The sequence below is a fragment of the Macaca nemestrina genome, chromosome 20 (assembly GCF_043159975.1).
Source record: "Macaca nemestrina isolate mMacNem1 chromosome 20, mMacNem.hap1, whole genome shotgun sequence".
Classification (NCBI taxonomy): Eukaryota; Metazoa; Chordata; class Mammalia; order Primates; family Cercopithecidae; genus Macaca; species Macaca nemestrina.
Genome location: NC_092144.1, coordinates 54,160,834 through 54,188,073, shown reverse-complemented (window position 1 = coordinate 54,188,073; position 27,240 = coordinate 54,160,834). Strand labels below are relative to the sequence as shown.

The 27,240-nt window shown below is 40.0% G+C and overlaps 1 protein-coding gene across 1 annotated transcript; it reads right to left on the bottom strand.

Annotated features, from left to right (window-relative positions):
* Nucleotides 1-236: 236 nt before the first annotated feature.
* On the bottom strand, nt 237-26,774 carry LOC105463836 (zinc finger protein 221). Its single transcript, XM_011711217.3, has 6 exons — nt 26,657-26,774; nt 19,101-19,183; nt 16,833-16,959; nt 16,590-16,682; nt 13,422-16,110; nt 237-2,028 (listed from the first exon to the last, which is right to left on the bottom strand). Exons 2-5 carry the CDS (start codon nt 19,113-19,115, stop codon nt 14,555-14,557), a joined length of 1,791 nt encoding a protein of 596 aa, XP_011709519.1. The 5' UTR covers nt 19,116-19,183; nt 26,657-26,774; the 3' UTR covers nt 237-2,028; nt 13,422-14,554.
* Between the last annotated feature and the right edge of the window lie 466 nt (nt 26,775-27,240).

Sequence of the window (27,240 nt, the reverse complement as noted above, 5' to 3'; positions counted from 1 at the left end):
CCAATTTATGGGCATTTCCGTGACTTCCAATATTTTATTATTACAAATAATGCTGTAGTAAATACACTTGTACATGTATATATTATCCCTGTTGAAGATATATCAGAAGAGTACATCCCAAAAAGCAGGATTGAAAAGAGAAGATGTTAATAGAAATATAATTTGTTGCATATTGTCAAGTTGCCTTAATTTTTTCGTACCATTTCCATTTCCAGAAGTAATGTATAAATATACTCTTGCCTTGAAACTAGCTAACAAAATGTGTTATTACGGCATTTTTAAAGTTTTGCCAATTAAATGGTAAGAAGTGTATTTAAATTTAGTTTTAATTTACATTTCTTGTTTTTTAAATAACATGGAACATTTTTGCATATTTCCTGTGTCAGTATTATTTTTCTTCTTGTAAATTGTTCAAATCTATTACCCATTTTTATGTTGAGTTTTTTTGGTCTGTTCTCCTCAAATTTTTTTTTAGAACGAGGTCTTGCTATGTTGCCAAGGCTGGTCTTGGAGTCCTGGGCTCAAGCGATTTTCCCGCCTCAGGCTTCTAAAGTGCTGAGATTACAGGTATGAGTCACTGTACCTGGCCTCTTCTCAATTTTTAATTATTATTTATTTAAGATGTTAACACCTTTAAAGTTTTTATTGTAGTATATTTTATTGACAAATAATACTTATAACTACTCATGAGACATATAATGATGTTTTGATACATATAATATACAATGATCAGATCAGGGTAATCTGCATATCCATCATCTCAAACATTTATTATTCCTTTGTATTGGGAACATTCAATGTCCTCCTTCTAGATATTTGAAACGATATAATATACTGTTAACTACAGTTGTCCTATAGCGTAGCATTAGTCCATTCTCAGACTCCTATAAAGAACTACCTGAGATTGGGTAATTTATGAAGAAAAGAAGTTTAATTGACTCACAGTTCCACAGATTTAACAGAAAGCAAGACTGGGAGGCCTCAGGAAACTTACAATCATGGCAGAAGATGAAGGGGAAGCAAGCATGTCTTTATCATGGCAGAACAGGAGAGAGAAAGGGAGAGCACATGAAGCGGGAGGTGCTACATACCTTTAAACAACCAGATCTTGTGAGAACTCTATCATGAGACAGTACTAGGGGGATGGTGCTAGACCATTAGAAAGTGCGCCCATGATCCAATCACCTCTCACCAGGTCCCTCCTCCAATTCAACATGAAATTTGGGTGAGGACACAGTTCCAAACCATATCTCTTGGCAGATTATTAATTTATCTCCTATTTTTGAAGGACAGTTTCACTGAATTTAGAATCCTCAGTAAACTTTTTTTCTTCTGCATATTAGAACATATCATCTCCTCAAAGGTTTGCTGAACAATCCACTGATTATCTTGTAGAAGATTCCTTGTACATGACAAATTAGTTTTGTTTTGCTACTTTCAAGGTTCTCCTTTGTCTTTGGCTTCCAACAGTTTTATTATACGTGTTTCAGTGTGTGTCTCTGGGTTAATCTATTTTGAAGTCCGTTAGGCTTTCGGATTTGCAGATTCATATTGCTCAAATTTGAGAAGGTTTTAGCCTTTATTTGTTTATGTATTTATTTTTGAATTAGCTTTCTGACTCTCTCTCTCCATCTGGGACTTCTATCATGCATACATTAGTCCAACTGATGGTGTCCACAATGTCCCTTAGGTTTTGTTCACTTTTATTAACTCCATTTTAATTTTGCTGCTAAAACAATAATTTCGTATAACTTATCATGTTCACTCATTCTGAAGTTAATGTAAAAGGATTAGGGACCATGGGCCTAGAATCACTTACCTGAAGCTACGGGGACTGCTCAAACTCAATCTCATGTATACCGGTTCCAAATGGAATGCTAATGTGCACATGCAATTTAAAGACATGGAGGGGCCAGTCCGGGCGTAGTGGCTCACGCCTGTAATCCCAGCACTTTGGGAGGCCGAAGCAGGTGGATCACGAGGTCAGGAGATCGAGACCATCCTGGCTAACATGGTGAAACCCCATCTCTACTAAAAAAAAAACACAAAAAATTAGCCGGGCATGGTGGTGGGCACCTGTAGTCCCAGCTACTCAGGAGGCTGAGGCAGGAGAATGGCGTGAACCTGGGAGGCGGAGCTTGCAGTGAGCTGAGATCGCGTCACTGCACTCCAGCCTGGGCAACACAGTGAGACTCTGTCTCAAAAAATAAAAATAAAAAGTAGGCCGGGCGCGGTGGCTCAAGCCTGTAATCCCAGCACTTTGGGAGGCCGAGGCGGGCGGATCACAAGGTCAGGAGATCGAGACCACAGTGAAACCCCGTCTCTACTAAAAATACAAAAAATTAGCCGGGCGCGGTGGCGGGCGCCTGTAGTCCCAGCTACTCAGGAGGCTGAGGCAGGAGAATGGCGGGAACCCGGGAGGCGGAGCTTGCAGTGAGCCGAGATCGCGCCACTGCACTCCAGCCTGGGCAACAGCGTGAGACTCCGTCTCAAAAAATAAAAAATAAAAAATAAAAAATAAAAAATAAAAATAAAAAGTAATAGTAAAAATTTAAAAAAAGACATGGAGGGGCCAACAACACCCAATTCATGATGGAAATCTCTGCTCACATGCTAATTTGGTAGCCCATGATTAATTGCTCTGTCTCCACTAAAACCACTAGCAAAACCAAAAGCTGCATCTCAAAAGAAGTGTAAGTATATGTTAAGAATGGCAGAGCTTTGCCCCCAAATCCTATATATCTGTGTTTTAATTTACTAAGTGGGGCCAGCCAAAGGCTCAACCATCACTATCTTTCATTAACATTTTAATCACTTTTGACTCTTCTGGGTCATAGGGTCCTGATGGCAGAGAAACTTACATGGCAGCTGGGACACACTGCACAGACTTATCTTGGGTGAGTCAAAATGTTTTCAGGTCACACAAAATAGGCAAAATAGCACACCTCGACGAGGATTAAGTAGCATACAATAGCGCTAGTGGCCCACTAGGCGTTGTGATGCTATTTTTTTGGTTGTAGGAAGGGCTATATGCTACTTGACCTACACCCAGAAGGGATATCTCAATAGGTCTACATCAGTAAACTTGTGGAAATTTCACCAAGGCAAAAGACCCATGAATTATTATAAGATTTATTTCTTCCCTCTGATACGTATGTATCTTACAAATATGCCTAGATTCCTTCCTGCTTCCTTCTCACCAGGCCCAATCATCAAAATATAAATGTGCCATTTCACAATAAGGAGTTAGTCATTGCCAAGATGTTTGAATATTTTTCCTTTTGACTACATAGTCACACGGGTTAATGGTCGTAGGGCTTTGTGAATTACTCTGCAATGTACCAGGGTCCATCCTAATTCAGAACTGACCTCTCATTTATTGAAACAATTGTGGATTTGTAAACTGGACATGTCTTAGAATTGATTTGGGAGATGTGATTCTGTTAGGTAATTCCAGTTGGATTTCTGTTTACCTGCAATAAAATCCTCCTGCCTATACGAATCAAGTAACAGTGTAATAGACTTCCCATCAAGTTATTTACTATGAATGCCAAGATCAACAACACAAGGTTAAGAAGCCATGCACAATGGCTGAAGCTTTCAGGTTATTCTGGTTGAGCTGGAATTTGATGCCTTGACCTCATCTTTTTCTGTCCCACTTTCTGAAGCACAAATAGGAGCAACTAGTAAATACCACTATAGTCCTTTGTTTGACTATTATGTCCTAAACTAACAAATTCATAGTCATCCAGAATCATGCCTTCTCTAGGTATATGCTTGGGATTATCCAATATATTTGGCATATATTTATCACCATGTCGTGGTTTTAACAACCAATGCCCTATTTTCCACTGGAAATAAAGTCAATAGTGCCTTTAAACTAAAACAGATGAGAAATCCAATTTGAGAAAACACATAATTAATTTAGAAAACTCATTCTTAAGATTCTTTTCCTCTAGAACCATTTCTGGAACAAAGTATCTTTTGGTCAGTGTTGAAAGAGAGTAATAAAATCAATATAACATATTCAAGTGATTTATTGCAAGGAACTTTCTTATGCCACTGTGGGACTGGCTAAGCAATTGCAAAAACCGAATGGCTGTACCCCAGGATGGCTCAGATGGAACACTAACTCATGGGAGGAAGATGCTACTAAAAGGTGCAATTTTCTTTTTTCAAAGAAGCTTCAGCTCTACTTTTAAATAATTTCAAGCGATTCATCAGGCCCACCGACATTATCTCACATAATATCCCTACTCAAAGCCAACTGATTATGGGCTAAGTATCTACAAAATGCCTTCCATATATATATATTAGTGCTTGATTAAATAACTAGGGACTGAAGTCTAGGCATGTTGTAATTAAAATTGATACCACACAGATCCTCATCAGCAGAAAACTGTTTAAGGAAAAATTAATATTCAGTACACCAGGATACAGCAGGCAGTAGAAATGAGTAGAAATGAGGTTGGAGGTCAACTTATTTATACAGCCTTTAACATTAGTGTCAAATTAGGACAATCCTGTTAGGAGCAAGTATGCTTAGTGTGTTCCTAGTTTTGTAAAATTCTATACAGTTGTTACCTATGTGCATATATATGCTGAATTATCCTTACCAAAATATTCATACTTCCTATCTTCCACTTTCCTTTTTAGACTTTTCTGTACCAACGTGATTGTTTCCAATGTCTAGGCATTATTCTTGCAAGTAAAATCATTGTATTTTTACTATAAAATTTAAAACAACAACAAATCTATCCAAGAAGTTATTGTCATAGTGTATCAAAAAAAATCCACAAATGTTGTGGCATTTAACTCAAACCTTTAAATGGATATCCTACTGATATGATCAGAGATTAATAACTTGGGAAGCTTCCCTCATTTTTCAAACACAGAGATTGACACTCTGCAATAATTCCCAATTATAACAGTGTACCCAATTTCAAAGTTAACATGGTGAACTAGCCAGGTTCACACACATAAAAGGGATCCAGTCCATGCTGAGAAGTGGCAAGAAATACTGGCCACACAAAAGCTCAGGTACTACATATGAAGCTAGGTATTCAATATTCAGTTTTATTGGGAGTCAAATACTCATGCACTCTGTGAGACAGAAATATGAACAATTAAAAAAAATCAACTGCTCGCAGGTGTTAATGTCATCTTGTGACCAATTTGAGGACCCAGGCACACAAGAGGGCAGATGGAAGGCCTACCTATGATATTTTTTGTTATAACAAATATTTAAAAATGTAATCTGATGAGTTTTCTTTCACAAATAATTACCTTAGAGATGAACTATTATGTTATCTGGTGATAGTTTAAGGAAACCCCACAAGACTGCAGGCCCTACTGTTCTGATACCATGTGCACAAAAAGTTAACAGAGCAGGCATAAGTCAGACTGCTAACTTTAAAAAGAGCTGTTCACAACACTGGCCTTTGGCTGGCATCAAGGAACATGGGGTTTGAGAGTTACCACCTTTCAATAATGGGTAAGAGTGGTTCACCATGCCTAAACTCTACAATGCAACTTATTCGGAACACTTGCTCTTCTTCTTACAGTTGGGAATCTTGGTATGCACTAGACAGATACCTATATAATCAATCTCAATAAGAACCTTTGCTGCTGGTTGCTAATGAGCTTCCACTGTAGAAATTTCACAAGTAGTATCACAATTCAATGCTGGAGGAGTTAAGTCTTATGTAACACCATGCAGAGAGGACTCTGGTAAGTTTGCTTCTGGTTTCCTCTAGACAACTGCTGATGAGCCATTTCCCTTTAAAGATTCTGTTTTGTATCTTGTCACTGTAATATTGTTATAAGTACAACTATACTCTCAGTTATTTTAGCAAATCACAGAACCCAGAAGTAGTCTTAGGGACCTCCAATCTATTATCCAAACTGGCACAGCATGAATACAGCATCATGAAAAGATATTATTTAGAAAACTAATTATGAAAAGCTTATGAATCTCAACTAGACACTTTGAAGAATGACTTTTAACCTAATACAGTTAAGTTGGCCGGGCGCGGTGGCTCAAGCCTGTAATCCCAGCACTTTGGGAGGCCGAGGCGGGTGGATCACGAGGTCAGGAGATCGAGACTATCCTGGCTAACATGGTGAAACCCCGTCTCTACTAAAAATACAAAAAACTAGCCGGGCGTGGTGGCGGGCGCCTGTAGTCTCAGCTACTTGGGAGGCTGAGGCGGGAGAATGGCGTGAACCTGGGAGGTGGAGCTTGCAGTGAGCCGAGATCACGCCACTGCACTCCAGCCTGGGAGACACAGCCAGACTCCGTCTCAAAAAAAAAAAAAACAAAAAAAAAACAGTTAAGTTATACCATGGTGTATAACTATGAATTGGCACCCAAATCAGCTCTTTGTCCTAGCTGGTTCCACACACTAAGAGACTGCTGCTGTTGTGTTAAGTTCCCTGATCATGCACACCTGTTCTTCAAAGAATCTGTTTTTTCAACCTCCACAACCATATATACCCGCATTATTTCTATCACTAGGATTTGCTTGCTTCCTGACTTATGCCTAAAGCAGAATCACACACATTAGTTATGAAGGCAGTTGACCACACTCATCAATCTGTATATCCAAATGACCAGATACATTTTTTTAATTTTGAAATATGACTTCCACATCCCTATTCCTTAATTTTGAACTGTCATATGACAATGTAGAGCAATCTTATTCAGAGTCCTTATAGGTGATTAATATTAATAATTTTTCAAATTTTTGTTCACATAACTGCTTTGGTAAAATTGGTGTTCAATGAGAAATTTTAAAATGTGTAAAATTATAAAATGAAAAATTCCAGCAAATACTCATTGCCAGGGAAAATGTCAGAATATTCATTCACAAACGATGTACGTACACACTAAAAATAACCAAATAAACAAACCCAGAAACACAAAGACACTTAGAAGACTACAATTGGATTTCCTAAGGCATACATTATGTTCTTCTTTTTTTATTGTACATCTATTTCATCACTTTACTGGCTTTGTGTTATACGAATAAATGCACTTCACACAAATTCCTGTGGTTGAACACTTGTTCTTTCCATTTTAAAATGAAGTGACATCATCCGTGTAGTCTACTAATTTTCAGAGTTTTAATGTTGTAATTTTCTATCCTATGATTTCCAGGTCGAACAGTTGTACCTTATACTTACTGCCATATACCACTTTCCAAAAGACGTATTCTTCTGGCCAACAATGAAGAAGAGTATGTAAATGTTACTCCTGCTCAAATAATGAATACATATGATGAAATTATCAAACTCCAACAAATTTTCTTGGTAGCTCATAGAGATGGGAAGAAAGACTGTGTAATAAGGTTGCCAAAAATTTTCCTTCGAATTTGGTAAAGCTTCTACCTGAGAAGTCTGATAAAAGAAATACTACAGCAATTAGAAGGCAGTCATATTAAAGCCTGCATAGAAACACAGAACCACAAATCATGATCAATTCAAAACTTATTAGGAATTTTTTTTTTTTTTTTTTTTTTTTTTTTTTTTGAGATGAAGTCTCGCTCTGTTGGCCAGCCTGGAGTACAGTGGCACAATCTTGGCTCGCTGCAACCTTTGCCTTCCAGGCCCAGGCGATTCTCATGCCTGAGCCTCCCAGGTAGCTGGGATTACAGGCACACACCACCACACCAGCTAATTTTTGTATATTTAGTAGAGACGGGGTTTCACCATATTGACCAGGCTGATCTTGAACCCTTGGCCTCAAGTGATCCACCCACCTCAGCTTCCCAAAGTGCTGGGATTACAGGAGTGAGCCACCATACCTGGCCTTTACTAGAAAAATTTTTGTCAATGTAACTACATCTGCCACATTAGAAGTGTTACTGTGAGCTGGGTATGGTGGCTCATACCTATAATTCCAGCACTTTGGGAGGCTGAGGTAGGAGGATTGCCTGAGCCTAGAAGTTCAAGACCAGCCACGCAACATGGTGAGACTGTCTCTATTCCTTAAAAATAAAAAGAAAAAAAGTTTACTCTGAATCCTGCCTTAAAACTGTTGAAAAAATTTAATTGTACAATATGCAGTGGTCTGTTATTACAAAATCTTTTCACCTTGTATTGTGAGAAAAAATGACAAATGATTGTTAAATTTACACTGTATACAATCAATGGAACACTAGACAGAGTCCCAAATAATAAGAATCCGACTTGAGAACAGAGGATGAGGGGAAGCCAGGAGCCAAGTGGAATAAGATAATAATCAAAATAAAGTTATAGATGGCAGTGCTGAGTGTACCCTGCATTTCAACTCATGTTTCCATAAATTATGTCTTGCAAGGTTTCTCCTTTTTAATACTATTTTCTTTTCTTCAACTTTTATTTTAAGTTTAGGGGTACATGTGCAGGATGTGCAGGTTTGTTACACAGGTAAGTGTGTGCCATGGTGGTTTGCTGCACAGATCAATCTATCACCTAGGTATTAAGCTGAGCATCCATTAGCTATTCTTCCTGATGTTCTCCCTCCCTCCACCCCTCCGGAGGCCCCAGTGTGTGTTGTTTCCCACCATGTGTCCACATGTTCTCATCATTCAGCTCCCACTTATAAGTGAGAATATGCAGTGTTTGGTTTTCTGTTCCTGTGTAAGTTTGCTGAGGATAACGGCTTCTAGCTTCATCCATGTCCTGGATGATCTAATTTCTTTTTATGTTTGTATAGTATTCCATGGTCTATATGTATGACATTTTCTTTAACCAGATTATCATTGATGGGCATTTGGGTTGACTCCATGTCTTTATTTTGAGTAGTCCTGTAATGAACATACAAGTGCATGTATCTTTCTAACAGAATGATTTATAATTTGAGGGTATATATTACAGTAATGGTATTGCTGGGTGAAATGGTATTTCTGCCTCTAAATCTTTGAGGAATTGCCCCACTGTCTTCCACAATGGTTCAACTAATTTATACTCCCACTAACAATGTAAAAGCATTCCTTTTTCTCCCCAAGTTTACCAACAACTGTTGCTTTTATACTTTTTTTTTTTTTTTTTTTTTTTGAGACACAGTTTCACTGTGTTGCCCAGGCTGAAGTGCAGTGGCATGGCCTTGACTCACTGCAAACTCTGCCTCCTGGGTTCAAGCAATTCTCATGCCTCAGCCTCCCAAGTAGCTGGGATTATAGGCCTGCACCATCACATCCAGCTAATTTTTGTATTTTTAGTAGAGACAGGGGTTCATTTCACCATGTTGCCCAGGCTGGTCTCCAACTTCTGACCTCAAGTGATCCATCCACCTCAGCCTCCCAAAAGTGTGAGATTACAGCACTTTGGGCCACTGCACCTGGCTTCTTTTTGACTTTATAATTGCCATTTTGACTGACGTGAGATGGTATCTCATTGTGGTTTTGATTTGCATTTCTCTAATGATAGTGATGTTAAGCTTTTTTTCATGTTTGTCAGCTGCATGTATGTCTTCTTTTGAGAAGTGTCTGTTGATGTCCTTTGCACACTTTTTAATTTTTTTTCTCATAAATTTGTTTAAGTTCCTTGTAGACTCTGGATATTAGACCTTTGTCAGATGGACAGATTGCAAAGATTTTCTCCCATTCTGTAGGTTGTCTGTTCACCCTGATAATAGTTTCTTTTGGTGTGCAGAAGCTCTTTAGTTTAATTAGATCCCATTTGTAAAATTTTGCTTTTGTTGCAATTGCCTTTGGTGTTTTCATCATGAAAACTTTGCCTGTCTCTATGTCCTGGATGGTATTGCCTAGATTTTCTTCTGGAGTTTTTTTAGTTTTGGGCTTTATAAGTTTTCAATCCATCTTAATTTTTGTATAATGTGTAAGGAAGAGGTCCAGTTTAAATTTTCTGCACATGGCTAGTCAGTTCTCCCAGCACCATTTATTAAACAGGGAACCATTTCCCTATTGCTTGTTTTTGTCAGGTTTGTCAAAGATCAGTTGGTTGTAGGTGTGTAGTCTTACTTCTGAGTTCTCTGTTCTGTTCCATTTGTCTATGTGTCTGCTTTTGTTCCAGTACCATGCTGTTTTGGTTACTGTGGCCTTGGAGTATGGTTTGAAGTTGGGTTGCATGACGCCTCCAGCTTTGTTCTTTTTTGCTTAGAACTGTCTTGGCTATTTGGGCTATTCTTTGGTTCCATATGAATTTTAAAATAGGTTTTTTTCCTAAATCTGTGAAGAATATCAATGGTAGTTTAATGGGAATAGCATTGAATCTATAAATTACTTTGGGCAGTATGGCCATTTCACAATGTTGATTCTTCCTATCCAGGAGCATGAAATTCAATTGCTACAAAAAGAATAAGATACCTAGGAATACACCTAACAAGGGAAGTGAAGGACCCCTTCAAGGAGAACTACAAGCCACTGCTTAAAGAAATCAGAGAGGACACAAATGGAAAAAGTATTAAAGTCTCCCACTATTACCCCGTGGGAGTCTAAGTCTCTTTGTAGGTCTCTAAGAACTTACTTTATGAATCTGGGTCCTCTGCTATTGGGTGGGTATATATATTTAGAATAGTTAGCTCTTCTTGTTGAACCCTTTGCCATTATGTAATGCCTTGCTTTTTTTTTTTTTTTTTTACCTTTGTTGGTTTAAAGTTTGTTTTGTCAAAAATTAGGATTGTGACTCCTGCTTTTTTCTGATTTCCATTTTCTTCATAAATTTTCCTCCATCCCTTTATTTTGAGCCTATGTGTGTCTTTGCACATGTGATGGGTCTCTTGAAGACAGCATATCGATCAGTCTTGGCTCTTTATCCAGCTTGCACTTCTGTGTCTTTCAATTGGGGCATTTAGCCTATTTACATTTGATATTAGTATCATTACATGGGAATGTGATCCTGCCATCATGATGCTAGCTGGTTATTTTGCAGACTTGTTTATGTGGTTGCTTTATAGTGTCATTGGTTCTGTGTACTTCAGTGTGTTTTCGCAGTGGCTGGTAATTTTTTTTTCTTTCCATATTTAGTGCTTCCTTCAGGAACTCTTGCAAGGCAGGCCTGGTGGTGATGAATTCTCTCAGCATTTGCTTGTCTGAAAAGGATCTTATTTCTTTGCACATAAAGCTTACTTTGGCCAGATATTAAATTCTGGCTAAGAATTCTTTAAGAATGCTGAATATTGACCCCCAATATCTTCTGGCTTGTAGGGTTTCCACTGAAAGGTCTGCTGTTAGTCTGATGGGTTTCCCTTTTTAGGTGACCTGACCTTTCATTCTCTCTGACTGCCCTTTACATTTTTTCTTTAATTTTGACCTTGGAGAATCTGATGATTATGTGTCTTGGGGTTGATCTTCTCATGGAGTATCTTACTGAGGTTCTCTGCATTTCCTGAATTTGAATGTTGGCCTGTCATGCTAGGTTTGGAAAGTTCTCCTGGATAACATCCTAAAGTATGTTTCCAACTTGTTTCCATTATCCCCATCTCTTTCAGGTTCCCCAGTCAGTCAGTGGTTTGGTCTTTTTACATAACTCCATATTATTTTTTTGGAGGTTTTGTTCATTACTCTTCATTCTTTCTGTATTCTTCTCTGCCTATGTCAGAAAGATAGTCTTTAAGCTCTGAGTCTCTTTCCTCTTCTTGGTCTATTCTACTATTGATACTTGTGATTGCATTGTTAAGTTCTTGTGTTGTTTTTGGCTCCATCAGGTCAGTTATGTTCCTCTCTAAACTGGCTATTCTGGTCATCAGCTCTTGTACTGTTTTATCATTGATTCTTGGCTTCTTTGCATTGGGTTATGACATGCTCCTTTAGCTCAGCAAAGTTCATTATTACCCACGTTCTGAAGCCTACTTCTGTCAATTCAGTCATCTCAGCCTCACCCAGTTCTGTGCCTTTGCTGGAGAGGTGCTGCAGTCATTTGGAGAAGAGGCATTCTGGCTTTTTGAGTTTTCAGCATTTTTTTGTGTTGATTTCATCATCTTTGTGGGCTTATCTACCTTCAATCTTTGAGGTTGGTGACCTTTGAATGGGGTTTTTGTGCGGTCTTTTTGTTGATGTTCTTGTTGTTGTTTTCTGCCTGTTTTCTTTTAACAGTCAAGCCACTGACTGTTAGCAACTGTAGGGCTGCCACAGTTTGCTGGGGTCTGCTCAAGACCCTAGTTGCCTCGGTTTTTCCTGTGCCTTGAGGTATCACCAGTGAAAGCTGCAAAACAGCAAAGATGGCAGCCTTCTCCTTCCTTTGGAAGCTCTGTCCCAGGGCGGTACTGACCTGTTGCTGGCCTGAAGATTCCTGTAAGAGGTGTCTAGAGACTCCTGTTGGGAGGTCTCACCCAGTCAGGAGGAACAGGATCAGGGACCTACTTATAGAAGCAGTCTGGCTGCTTTTGGTACAGCAGGTGTGCTGTGCTGGGGGAGGACCCTTCCTCATCCAGATTGCCCGGACTCTCCAAAGCGAGCAGGCTGGAACACCTTTGTCAACTGAACCATAGAGACAGTGGTCGCTTCTTCCCTGGGAGCTCCATCCCAGACAGAGTTTAGATTTCTGTCAGTATAAGCCTAGCTGAAGTGACTGGAAGCCCCCCCAAAGGGAGGCACCATATAGTGGGGAGGAATGGGTCAGGGTCCTACTTAAAGAACCAGTCTGGGCCAGGTGCAGTGGCTCATGCCTGTAATCCTAGCACTTTGGGAGGCCGAGGCAGGTGGATCACCTGAGGTCAGAAGTTCAAGACCAGCCTGGTCAACACGGTGAAACCCTGTCTCTATGAAAAAAGCAAAAATTAGCGAGGTGTGGTGGTACCTGACTGTAATCCCAGCTACTTGGGAGGCTGAGGCAGGAGAATTGCTTGAACCCAACAGGTGGAGGTTGCCAAGAGCCAAGAGCATGCCACTGCACTCCAGTCTGAGCAACGGAGTGATATTCTAGCTAAAAAAAAAAAAAAAAAAAAAAAAAAAAAAAGCAGCAGTCTGGGCATGATCTGGCAAAGCATGTGTGCTGTGTTGGGCAGGGGGATCCTCTCCTTGTCCAGACAACCTGGTCTCTCCAGAGCTGGCAGGCTGGAACACTGAGTCGACTGAACCACAGAAATGGTGGCCAGTCTTCCCCTCAGGAGCTCCCTCCTATTTCAGGCCAAAGCCTGTTGCTGTTGGTTGGTTGGAATTCCAAGTCAGTGGGTTTTGTGAGGTGCCATGGAAGTGGGGCCCACAGAATGTTGCTGCCTGACTCCCTGGATTCAGCCCCCTTCCTACAGGAGTATAAGGATGAATCTGCCATCTTGCCAGGAATTCTGGGGCTGGAGCATGTAAACCTCCTGGGTCTTTGTGTATGGCTGAGAGGCTGCTCTGCCAAAACTCCACACAGCTCTGTGTATTGAACCCAATGCCCTGGTGGCATGGGCTCACAAGGACATATCCTGACCCGTGGGTTGCAAGGATCTTTGAGTAACATGGTTTCCTGGGCAGGGTCACATAATCACTCACCGCTTCCCTTGGGTGGGGTGAGGGTTCCTTTGGCTCCATGCCACACCAGGTGGGCCATCACTTCACCTTCCTTTTCTTCATTCTCTGTGGGCTGAATTGATTGCCTAGTCAGTCCCAGTGAGGTAATCTAGATATTTCAGTTGAAGGTACTGAATTCACTTGTTATTTTCATTCCTCTCTATGAGTACCATGAACCACAGCTGCCTCTAATTGGCCATCTTGGTCCATCCCAGGTTTCCTCTTTTAGATACAATTTTGAAATATGTTTTCTCCTTTTGATCCTTTAATATCACGCCTCTGACATTTCTAAGATATGAAGCCCAGCTAAAGCTCTTTCTACATCTCTTACATATACCAAACACACATACAAAGTTCCAATCAGTGTTAAGGTTGTGAAGATTCTGCAGCAAAGATACATACAGTTTACATTCTAGCTGACATCAATGTTGACATGTCCATCATTAGAGATTTGTAAATGCCAGAACAAACTCCTATTCTTTCTAAGGCCTGTCTCTTGAATAACTATAATTGCCAAACTTCTGAATGAAGCCCCAACTTACAAAAGTTCTGTGCTACAGTGGTTCTAAAACCACATGGGTATGCTGAACTATGGCTGAAACACTGACTTTAACTATTTTCCCTCCTGAGACTGTATGAAATGCATCATCAGCATGGATTCTGTAATAAGCTATGAGATACGAACTCAAACTGAAGTGCTTACCACATGTATCAAATTTTTAATGTTTCTCCCATTGTTAACTCTCAGATGAGCTTGTAGTTGAGAAGACTATCACAGACATTGCATTACTAAGGTTTCTCTTGAAAGTGAACACTCATGAAGCTGAAGACTTTGAGGCGTAACTGAAGCACATGGCAATCTCCCCAAACTTCCATGCCTTCTCTACAATATGGACCCTCTGATGCATATCAAGTCAAGTGCCTGTGGTAGTACATCCTGTACTCCTCACATTTGTATGGATTATCTCCACTGTGGACTTTTTTCTTGGACTTTAAGATAGGATCTATGTTCAAAGCTCTTTCCATAGTTCTCACGTTTGAATGGTTATTCTCTGCTGTGGAAAAATCGATGGGTCAGATGAGTTGAGGCCCAGCCAAAGCCCTTCCCACACTTCTCACATCTGTATGGCTTTTTTTCCACATAGACTTTCTGATGTAAATGGTGCTGTGAATTCTGAGATCTCTTCCCACACTCCACATTTCAATGGCTTTTCTCCACTGTGGAGTCTCTGATGTTTCAAAAGACATGAAGCCCAGCCAAAGCTCTTTCCACATTCCTTACAATTATAGGGTCGCTCTCCCCTGTGGACCCTCTGGTGCATGTCAAGATTAAATTTACTGTTGTACCCCTTCTCACACTGCTCACATTTGTATAGCTTTTCTCCAGTATGGCATGTCTGATGGGAATGAAGTTGTGAACTCTGAGTAAATCTCTTTCCACACTCTTCACATTTGAAAGGTTTTTCTCCACTGTGGAGTCTCCGATGTTTCAAAAGACAGGAGGCCCAGCCAAAGCTCTTCCCACATTCCTTACAATTGTAGGGTCTCTCACCCGTGTGGACCCTCTGGTGAAACTCAAGATCCAACCTCCTTTTATAGCCCTTACCACACTCCTCACACTTATATGGCTTTTCTCCATTGTGGGATCTCTGATGGGAAGATCGTTGTGAATTTGTATAAAATCCCTTCCCACATTCTTCACATTTGAAGGGTTTTTGTCCACTGTGGACTCGCTGATGATTCAAAAGACATGAGGACCATCTGAAGGTCTTCCCACATTCTTTACAATTATATGGTTTCTCTCCTGTGTGGACCATCTGATGCTTACAAAAATCTCGCCTACAAATGAAGCCTTTTCCACACTGCTCACATTTGTATGGCTTCTCTCCTATGTGGACCATGGAATGACTATTAAGTGCTGATCTCTGACGAAAGTTCTTGCCACATATATCACATCTGAATGGTTTTTCTCCTGTGTGAACCATGGAATGCCTATTAAGTCTTGATCTAACACGGAAGCTCTTACCACATATATCACATTTGAATGGCTTCTCCCCAGTATGGATTCTCTGATGTTCCTGAAGCTGTGAATCGTGAATGAAGGCTTTCCCACATTCCTCACAATTATAAGGCTTCTCTCCTGTGTGTAACTTGCAATGAACATTAAGTGCTGATCTACTATGGAAGCCTTTCCCACACTGCTCACATTTGAATGGTTTCTCTCCAGTATGGACCCTCTGATGAGTTTGAAGATGTGAGCTCTGATTAAATTCCTTACCACACACATCACACTTATAGTGTTTTTCTCCCATATGGACTCTCTGATGAGTACGAAGGGCTGAGATGTAACAGAAGCTTTTTCCACACTCATCACATGTATGAGACTTCTCTCCTGAGTGTAATTGTTGATGAAGATCAAAGACAGAAACATCACCGAAGGACTGTTTACATTCATTACACTGGTAAGATTTCTGTTGCACATGACTTATAGATAGTCCTGCCTCAATCTGGCAGAGGATGTCACCTTCTATGAATAACTCAGAGCTGTTCCTTATGGAGTCTTGAGACCTGGTTAGGTCACTTGCAATTTGTTCCCATATTTGCTGACAGGACCACTCTTCATGTGGTCCTGCTTCTGGAACAGTCTCCATCTCAATTTGGATCTTCCCTCCTAAAAAGACACAGAATTAATATATGTGGGCAAGTGAAGGCCTGTTCAATGTTTTCAAGATTTCACACTTAGGACATGGCATTAAACTTTAATGAATACAGGAAACATTAAGTTCATGTTTTCCGAGTGCACTATGGTCTTTGGTTTTCAAGAGACGAATTTAGAACCACATCACATCTCATACATAAAATCCTTGGTAGAAATAAAATACTGAATTAAATAATTAATAACATACACATATTTAACCTGTTACTAACTCTGGTAAATTTCCCAGTCTAAAATCTTGCATAATAAATTATGGAACTAATAAAATATGAACATGAATAATGAACCCAAAGGAACTTTAAAGAAGAAAGACAGTTGCAATAATTCAGGAAAGCAGTTTGGGAATTTAGACCAGGGTGATGGAAATAGGCATGGACAGAAGTAAAACAGATGGAAGAGTCATGTACAAAGATGCACAGTTGCTTGGTTCTGACCTGAATTCCCTCCTCTTTGGCTTGTCGTCTTCATCATCCGCAACTTTTCCTTCCTTAAGAAGTGGAAAGTATCTTGGTGGAATGGTTGATTCCCTGTGAACATGCAGTGACATGCTTAATTCCAACCCATTGTAGGTAATATCTAGGGAAAATTTACTGGAAACTTAGATTCCCAATGCATACTTGGAATACAAAGTCATTCCTGGGGCCTAACATTCTGTTACAGAGGGTGTCTGTCCTCACCTACTGAGAGCAGGTTCCTAAAGTTCTCTAGCATCACGTCTCGGTACAGCTTCCTCTGGGCAGGGTCCAGCAGCCCCAGCTCATCCTCAGTGAAGACCACGGCCACATCTTTGAAGGTCACTGCCTCCTAAAATATCCAACATACAAAACCTAAATCTTATGACCAACGATTATTCAAAGAAGGGTGGCACTAAGTAGGCAAAGGGGACAGGTGTGGTAAGTTGTCCTAGATCTTGAGGGATGTAGGTCAACATACAGATTTCCCACTCATTCTGCCTATATCCTGACAATGACACACACTGATTTTCATGAGATCCATCAGAAGTGCAATGATATAAAAGAAGTCCTGTACTTTTACTTTGTGCACTCATTGAGTCTACTTGTAACCAGCCCTCTAGGACTCTAAATGCTGCCTCCTGGGCTTCAGGTATTTAGGTTTTAGTGAGTTGCCAATTGCCCCAGTAACATTTAGCAATTTAGTCCCAACTTTGATAACGTCCATTGTCTTCCTCTCTTGTGTTGTCTTCCTTTCATCCTCAAACTGTAGATGCTGTAACTTTTCTTTAATATCTGTCAAACTAACAAGTTTATGGTGACCTGTGTGGGACAGCTATGCAGTGCATCCTTTATACTCTCAAGGCACAAACTACATACATTAGTTGCAGCATTCAATGTCATGATATGGAACCATCATGCCCAGAGCACATCCTAAAGCTCTGTCCCTTCCTAGACGTGTGGCTTTGGACAAGCTCACCTACATGCATTAGTTTCCTGTCTGTATAATGATTTTCACCTGGTATAGTTTTCTCAAGGATTGAAGAAGGAAATATATATAGCATTGGGAAAACTGTGTGGCAAAGACCTAAGTATTTAATAAATATTATCTATTTTTATTATTTTTAATTATAACTGTCATTATTGTTATTTATTTCATCTTGTTTCATATCTGCATAGTATTCCAGGGCAAAAATTATCTCTTTTTATTTAAATAATGAATACTTCATATTAAACATTTTTCATTATCAATCCTGTAAAGAAAATAATTTTATATACTCTTTATTCTCCTGATTATTTAAAATGTCAAATGAAAATCAGAATGTCAATAAACACATTTAAAATTTGATCACATAATTTCATACTTTCTTCCAAATTTTTTTACCTACTTCCCACTCTTTCCAGTGAACACAAGTACCCTTAATCTCCTTATAATGGTTCAGAGCAGGTTATAAATATTCCCATGGTTTTGGTAATCTGATTAGGAAGAAGAATTCATTGTATTAATATCATTCTCACTTATTTGATTATAAATGAGCAGAATGGCTAACATTCCTGACCTTGGTTGCCTGTGTGAATCTGAGCAGATTTCTCATATTTGATGAGTTTAAGAGGAACAAGAGACCAAAACCTGCATTCTGCTTCTCTGAATAAATATAGTAACAGAACACAGTGACTGGCCAATCTTCCAGTATCATTGGACATTTGAAATGAAGGTACCTACTACTTTGATAAAACTGCTTACTCCATAAAGGAATAAGAAGAGACCAATAAATAACATGCATACAAGGTATGATTGAGGTATGGCAAACACAGAATCTAGCCCTTCCTGTTTGAAAGCTCCAATAACAATATTTGTGGGAAGTGGCAGTCAGAGCCTGATGTGCTGTGCCCTGTTGAAATAATCTATCATCTATAAAACAGCCAGTGTGATACATGTCAAAAGTATCCTATCTTGTTTTCAGAATTAATTTTGGGGGGAAGGGGTTATATATAGGAAAGCTGTCACAGCAGTATTGCTTAAAACAGTAAAATTCCAAAACCACCTAAATGTCTATGAGTGTGAGGTAGTTAAAAACAAGAAGGTACATTAATTCAGTGGGGCTATGATGCCAATGTAAAAATGGAACATTATATAATATTATGTAAAATGAGCACAATTTAAAATTAGAAGTATGTCATCAATACAAATACAGTTAAGAATGTACATGATGAAGAATATAAGATAACAACTAATTTGTGATCAGAGAAGAAGTGAAGTGAAAGAATTATCCATTCCTACTATTTTCTCTACTGCGGAAAAGAAATTATATAAGAAAACAAGAACTAAAACCAAATGGAAAGTCAACTCAAAAGCAACAAAGGAAGCATCTGGCAAACAAAATGCCCTCAAATGCTTGTTGTTCTCCTTGAGTCTTCCCAAGACAGATAAAAATGTGACAATATGAGTAGTAAGATGGAATTTTAACAGCAAGAGAGGCAAGCCCTACTCACTTTGAATGTGGTCATTTTTCCTTCTACTTCAGGGAATTTGCAGAGTCCTGAATGAAGCAGTTCAAATGAAGGTGAAATCGTGCCTAGAAAGTGCCAGGAAAGGCAGAAAAACAGACATGAAAGGGTGACTAGGAATGCTGCCCACCAACACAGACAAGTATTTTCAATTAGCGCATGAATGTTCGCAGCAGCATTACTCATATCCCCAAACTGCAAATAAGCAAAATGCCCTCCCATAGGTAAATGAATAGACAAATCATGGCATATCAATACAAACAGAATTTTATTTGGAAATTCAAAGGAGTGAAGAACTGGCTCATGCTACAACATGCACGAACCTTGGAAACATTATGCTAAGTTAAAGAAGCCAGTCACAAAACCCCATGGATTATAAAATTCAATTTTATAAAATATACAGAATAGGCAAATGTATATATAGAGAAAGGTTAGTGGTTGCTCCGGATTTGAGGTGAGAATGAGGTTTAACTGTACATAAGCATAAGGAGTCCAACTGGGGGGCAAAAATGATCTAAACTGAATTGTGATGATAGTTACACCACTCTTCAAAGTTCCTGAAGATTATTAAATTGTAAGCCTGAAATGGGTAAATTCTATGATATGTAAAATACACCTCAATAAAGTCAGAAATAATAATGGTTAATCTACATGTTATTTAACTGGATTCTGAGTCCATATTGATAGAATATAGTTGAAAAAACTGATGAATAAATTGGGGAGAAGTGGAAGCTAATCTTTACAGGAGAATGCCCACTAATAATGTATCTCCCATAAGAAACATTTCTATTTTCAAAATTTAATTAAAAAGCAACCTTTCATTGGAAAAATCTGAAAGACATCATCTTGGCCAAGTGAACAAAGTTGAGACCTCCAATGAAGGGAAAACAGATATCATGTGACCCCTGTTATGACACCTCAACACTTCTGTGGTATCCACACCAACAATGCATAATCTGAACCCAAACATGAAATACATAAATCCCAAATGAGTATCTTTCTATAAAATACTTTGCCTATATACTTCAAGGATGTCAAGAATAAAAAGACAAAGCTTGTTGAATCTTTCTAGATTAAAGAAGATTACAGAAATGTGACACCTAAAAGCAGTACATAAAATTGGACTTTGGATTGGGGGATGGGGGAAAACAGTTACAAGAACTTTAAAAAGCACAACAAATTTAAATATGGGACTTTGGATAGAAAAGATGATGGTGTCTAGCCATACCTAATAGGTAACAGAATTAACTAATATTGGTAGTCTTTTAATTGATATCTAGTATTTAATAGTGATATTATTTAATATTATATCTAATATTACCTAGCATGTTATATGAAACTCTATAGCCAGCCCTTCCTAAATGCCTCTTACCAAGACACCCCATGATCACCTTGGCATATGGGCTTCCTTGCTGCAGAAAGCTACAATAAGTTGTTTCTCATTATAAGTTTGTTCCCAGTGGTATTTGGCTGACGGGTGTTAACAAAGCAAAATACAAAAAGTAAGTAATTGGAAAATTTGGGTAAAGAGCATATGAAGAGTCAGGTGCTGTGGCTTGAGCCTGTAATCCCAGCTACTTGGGAGGCTGAGGCAGGAGGATAGCTTGAGTCTAGGAGTTAAAGGCTGCAGTGAGTTAGGATTGTGCTACTGTACTCCAGCCAAGGCTCTTAAAGCTCCAACATAATCGTTGACTCCATGTCCCACATCCTGGTAGAAGGGACAGACTCCCAAAGCCTTGGGCAGCCAAGTAACATGACTGAGCAGTGGTTTCAGGACCACTTCTCAGAGGGCAGTGGTTCCCTTCCCACAGATCCATTAGGCAGTGCCCTAGTGGGGACTCTGTGGGGAGCTCACATTTCTCCTTGGCACTACCCTGGTAGAGGTTCTCTGTGGGGGCTCCACCCCTGTGGCAGGCTTCTGACTGGGATCTCAGGCTTTCTCATACATCCTCTGAAATCTAGGTAGAAGCTGCCAAGCCTCCTTCATGCTTGCATTCTGAGCATCTGCAGCCTTAACACAATGTGGAAACCACCACAACCATCAAGGCTTAAATCTTCTGGAGCTGCAACCCAAGCTGTGCCTGGGGCACTCTGAGCTGAGGCTGGAGACAGAGTGGCCGGATTCAGGGCACAATGTCTTAAGGCTGCTCAGGGCAGTGGGGCCCTGGGCCTGACCCTTGGAACCATTCTTTTCTTCTAGGCCTTTGGGCCTGTAATGGGAGGGACTTTCCTGAAGACTTCTGAAATGTCTTCCAGGCATTTCCCCCATTATCTTAGATATTACTACTTGGCTTTCTGTTAGTCACGCAAATCTCTTTTGCAAGTGGTTGCTCCACAGCCCACATGTATCACTCTTCTAAAAATGCTTTTTCTTTCTCTACCAAATGGCCAGGTTGTAAATTTTCCAAACTTTTATACTCTGCTTACCTTTTAAATATAAATTCTAACTTTAAGTCATTTCTTTGCTTCTATATATAACTGTAGGCTATTTGAAGCAGTGAAGCAGCCAGGCCACTTCTTGAATGCTTTGCTGCTCAGAAATTTCTTTTGCCAGGTACCCTAAGTTATCACTCTTAAGTTCAAGCTTCCAGAAATCTGTAGGGCATGAACACAAAGCAGCAAAGTTCTTTGCTAGGGCATAACATGGGTGACCTCTACCCCAGTTCCCAATCACTTCCTCATTTCCATCTGAGATCTCATCAGCCTGGACTTCATTGTCCATATCCCTACCAGCATTTTGATCACAACCACTTGATCAGTCTGAAAGAAGTTCCCATGGCTCAGTGAAAAAGTTAAAAAAATAAAAAAATAAAAAAAAAAAGTTCCAAGCTTTCCCTCATCTTCTCATCTTCTTCTGAGCCCTCCAAACTTTTTCCAACCTCTGCCCATTAGCCAGTTCCAGAGCCACTTTCACATTTTCAGGTATCTTTATAGCAATGCACTGCACCTCAGTACCAATTTTCTGTATGAGTTCATTTCTGTGTCACTGTAACAAAATACCTGAGGCTGGGTAATTTATAAAGAAAAGAGGTTTAATTGGCTCACATTTCTTCAGGCTGGAAAAGAAGTGTGGTGCTGGCATGTGCTCAGCTTCTGGTGAGGCCTCGGCAAGCTTTTACTCATGGGAGAAGGTGAAGCAGGAGCAGGCATGTCACAAAGTAAGAGCAGGAACAAGAGAGAGAAATTGGAGGACCCAGATCTCACATGAACTAACTGAGAAGGAACTCACTCATCACCAAGGGGATAGCACCAAACCATTTATGATGGACCTGCCACCATGATTCAACACCTCCCCCTAGACCCCACCTCCAACACTGGAGATATGGAGGGACCAAACATCCAAACTATATCAAATGTAATTAAAAGAGAGGACTGGGTTGGATTCTGATGCTTGACCAAGCTCGAATTTTAGTGAATCTAAGCTTTAGCCACTTGCCTCAAAGCTGTCCCTAAGGGAAAAATTATGCCAGGACAACAGTAAGTACCTCTAAGACCTGTGGTTACCAAAAGTCAATCAATGTGTGGGAAGGGTAAAACCAAGAAACTGAAACTACAGTGTACAGTGTGAAAGAATTGTTTATTTTGTAGTTTCCTAAGGAACCTTTATTCAACTAGATTGTAAGAGAAACTAAGTAGTAGCATCTTTGGTTTTAAATGTTGCAGAGTTGAAGAGCATGTTTGGGTTTATGTAGGACCCACAGTTCACTATGAAACAATTACATATGGTGATACGTGATGCAACAATTACAGATGGTGAAATCTGATGCAAACACACAGGAGATGTGAAAAAAAAAAAAAAAAGAAAGAAAGAAAACCAATAGTCTTATCTATTTGGGGCTTCTAAAAGTTGGTAGGCCCCAAGGAAACTGAGTCACTGAGCTCGACCTCTTAACTTCCTTTTTTATTTTCTTGTTCCTGGCTCAGACCAGATAGCATCTAAGATAAAAGATTCTTTGTCTGAGATAAAAGACCCCTTTGACTATTACATCCCTAATGCAGAATGTTAAATCCGTTCTTCCCAATAAAAGGAAACACTGCTATCGAATTTTTGTTAACTATGCATTAATCTTGTATAGAAAATGCTGACATCCTGTTAAGCTTCCTAGACCCTGCCTACATAATGACTCTCAAACCCTTCCACTTCAGAGCATTTATCCAATCTTTTGAAGTCCGTGTCCTCCCAGGTGGACATCTTCAAATTTTGTGTTTGAAAAAACTCAATATTTAACCACATTGCCTGAATCTCATTACCAATGTTAACAGGTTGTTCCCAAGGGAAGAGCCAGCCTGATCAACTGGATAAAAGGCATGGTAAGGTCTGCTTGCCCTGAAAAGGGGGACTGCTCAACTCACCCTATAAATGCCGGGTGGGATACCCCAGATGATGCAGCCAATACACTGCATGCAAGCCACGTGGGACTGAATATATGATGACTGGGATATTCATCTTCTGAATATGCTTCTTACCCAGGTCATGGTAAATGCTGTGGCTAAGGGGGCCCCTTTTGCATGGGTACCCCATGTGACTTTTGTAAAAAGAAAATCCAAATTGGAGACGGTTATGTCAGAAGTTTATAAAAAGAGGCATGTGGAGTTGGACCCCAGTTATGTACACACTCAGATGGATTTTAACGTAACTGGGTCAAATTGTAAAACCAGCTGCATTTGATTGGAATTGTTTATACATGGCCTGATCATGAACCTCTTGGGGAAACAGCTATGCTGAACTAGACTGATCATCAACGAAAGACATCCTTAAGTTGCTAACCAACTGACATGAATCATGGACTGTACTAAGACTTCCAGATATATAAACTTACGGTAAACATTTATAAGCCCCTGCCCAACCTTGCCTGGATAGAACAGGAAATGATTTAGCTGACGGCTAGATCTGTACTTCTTGATTGCAATTCACAAGACCCCACTTAAAATATCTTTTCTTTTGTTTGTGGCTCAGTGTTGATTTTATTTATTGGTTGACACCTTAACTCTTGCAAAATTGAACAACAGTCCTAGAAGCCTTATCAGTTTTGCTGTCTCAGTTTCCCTTTAAGGATATTAAAGATGTTAATAAAAAGATTACATTAATTAGCAAGAGGAAAAAGACAGAGGGCAGAGTCAAAGGACTCATCCCAGATAGCTAGAGATTTTTTAAAGGTCATTTAGAAACAATGATAAAGGTGAAACTAAGAAGAAAGAGAGAGTGTCATGGGACTCCTTTCAACAGGGTGAAAATCTTCAGATCATTATGTTAAATTAAGTTTAGCCTAAAGCTGCTTTCTTACATACTTTAAATTAGGTATAAAGGTTTCTCCAGGCGGGGTGTGGTGGCTCATGCCTGTAATGCCAGCACTTTGGGAGGCCGAGGTGGGTGGATCACCTGAGGTCAGGAGTTCGAGACCAGCCTGGCCAACATGGTGAAACCCCGTCTCTACTAAAAATTAGCCAGATGTGGTAGTGTGTGCCTGTAATCCCAGCCACTCGGAAGGCCGAGGCAGGAGAAACACTTAAACCCAGGAGGTAGAGGTTGCAGTGAGCCAAAATCGCTCCACTGCACTCCAGCCTGGGCGACAGAGCAGGGCTCCATCTCAAAAAAATAAAAAACAAAAATAAAAATTAAAAAAGATTTATCCATATATAGTGAACTGTAACCTAACTGGAAGAGTAAACAGACTGTAACCTACTCTTGTGCCAATCACTGAGTTTTGACCAATCAAATGGAGGCAACTGTTCAAACAGGGATCAAATAAGGCAAAAGCTGAGCTGCAACCAAACTGGCTGTTTCTGTTTCTCACTTCCACTTTTTGAATGTCACTTTCCTTTTTCTGTTTACAAATCTTCTTCAACCACACCGTAGCACTGAAGCTTCTCTGAATCTATTCTGGTTCAGGGGCTGCCTGATTTGCAAATTGTTTTTTGCTTAATTAAACTCTTTGATTTATCTAAGATTTTTTACTTTTAACAGTTTTATTAAGAAATGGAATAAATAAAATGGAAATTGATAAGGCTAAAACAAAGGTCTGAACACAGTAATATTGAAGGTTTGGTGGACCAAAGGGATCCTCTGCTGATCCCCCAATATTAAAGGGTTTCAAATAAGTTCGCTGTATTTACTCCAGTTTGGAGAAATTTTAAAACTTGTCTTTACTAACAGACGGGGTGGTGTGCGCCTATAGTTCCAGCTACTTGGGAGACTAAGGGAGGAAAATCACTTGAACTTGGGAGGCAGAGGTTGTAGTGAGCCAAGGTCGTGCCACTGCACTCCATCCTGGGCGACGAGAGTAAGACTCTGTCTCAAAAAATTTAAAAATGAATTAAATAAATAAATAAAAATAAGCTTAATGGTTATTATCTTTATAGCCTGTATTCAGAGGTAATTAAACATTTTTTCTTGTCATATTTCTGTAATTTCTGAATGCTCCATAATATGGTTCTAGAAAAATACAAAATATGTGTAATAAGTGAAACAAAATAGTTGATAAAGTTTTAAAAGACTCCTAGAGAAGTCCAAGTCCATGAGCCTTGCTCTCAAAGTCGCTTCCATCAAGTCCTAACTTGCTTTCCCCACCTGATTCCAGCTAGTTCCTCTGCCTCAGTGAGAATGTATCCAAGAAATTATCAGCTTGGGCCCTGACCTGGACTGCAAAGGTTCCAACCCCAGCTCCACTTCTTATTACTTGGGCAGCTATGGGCAAATAAGTCCTGCTCCCTTTGTCTCACTCTTATCTTTAATAGACGAAATGGCAGTACCTCTCCACAGAGCTACCATGTGGTGTACATGAATTTCTTTGTATAAAGCCCTTAGAATTGAAGATAGCAATTAAGACTTTCTTATCAATGCCCATACCCGATTACAGTATCCTACAATAGATGTGAACGTCACTGTAAAAGAAAAATGATAAGTCACACTCGCGTGGAACTTTGTTGTCAGTAGTCAAGGAATTACTCCATCTACCTCCAAGCAATCCTTTTAGAGAAGTCAGGAAGAGGAAACAATGCTGCGAAATATCATGGTTGTGTCACCATTCTTGACAAAACAGTCAAGACCCTCCCATCCTTCTGTGGAAATTGGAGATACCCATTCTTTTCCTAAATAAGAGATCAGAGAATATCCAGAATTTTCCAGCGTTCTGCAGGGATCAGAGAGAAGAGCCAGCTGGAGCTCTGACACCACCCCAGGGACCTGACCATTTCTCAGGAAATTAACAAGAGATCGCCATTCACTATAACAGAAACTGTTTTAAGACTCTTATATTACGTCTTTCAATTTCCAAGACAATTCTATTAGGAAGGTCTTAATATCCCCCATTTAAAGAAAAGCAAAGAGGCCCAGGGAGATTAAGTAACACCCCAACGTTGTACCGGGAGAATCGGCCCCGCACCAGTAGTGGAGGGAGGCGGATGGGGCGAGCTGAGAGCCCAAGAAACTCCCAAATAATGCGAAACGTGACAGGACCGAGTCCCAAACTCCCCCCAGGACGCTAGGACAGTCCTAAACGCAAGAAGCCTCTGCCGCGGGGATCGCAAACCGCCGCCCTCACCCTTCCAAACCTTTGCTTTCCGACGGCGCTTCCTTTCCTCTAAATCTATCGCTAGCTCGTTGAGGGTTCCGCGAGTAGGTCCAGGAAATTCAGTAGGGACCGCGAGACGCAGAACAGCTCAAACTATCACAGAATAAAGGGTAACTCTCGCAGCCTTAGCTCCCGCGACTCCACAGAGCGTCTGGACTACATTTCCCAGAATTCCCCGGATCCGCCTGCCTGACCGGAAGTGCCCGCAACTCCACCTACCGTTTGGACACTTCCCAGAATGCCCAAGGAGTAAACGTTCACAGTTTTACCTTCCAGGGGTAAGTGTTGCAACTCTACAGAGCTTCTTGACCACACTTCTTCCAAGTCCCCAGAGAAGGGAATCCCTCATCCCGAACGCCTGTGTGGTAATATGGACTCCTGCACTGAGTGTCGTCCTTACGCTTCTCTTGAGTCTTCGAGCAAAAATATTACATAATGATTTCCTGATCGAAATATCCCCAATTATTGCAGAAGTATTACTGGAGAGTGAACAAATGTGGAGATAAATCTTCAAGGAACTAACAAGAAATTACTGCTTGAGGATCGTAGAGAAC

Coding starts and splice junctions, on each gene's coding strand:
- LOC105463836 (XM_011711217.3), bottom strand. Junction 16,683..16,832: donor TAGGAACCTGCTCTCAGTAG/GTGAGGACAGAC, acceptor GCATGTTCACAG/GGAATCAACCATTCCACCAA. Junction 16,111..16,589: donor CCAAAGAGGAGGGAATTCAG/GTCAGAACCAAG, acceptor GTGTCTTTTTAG/GAGGGAAGATCCAAATTGAG.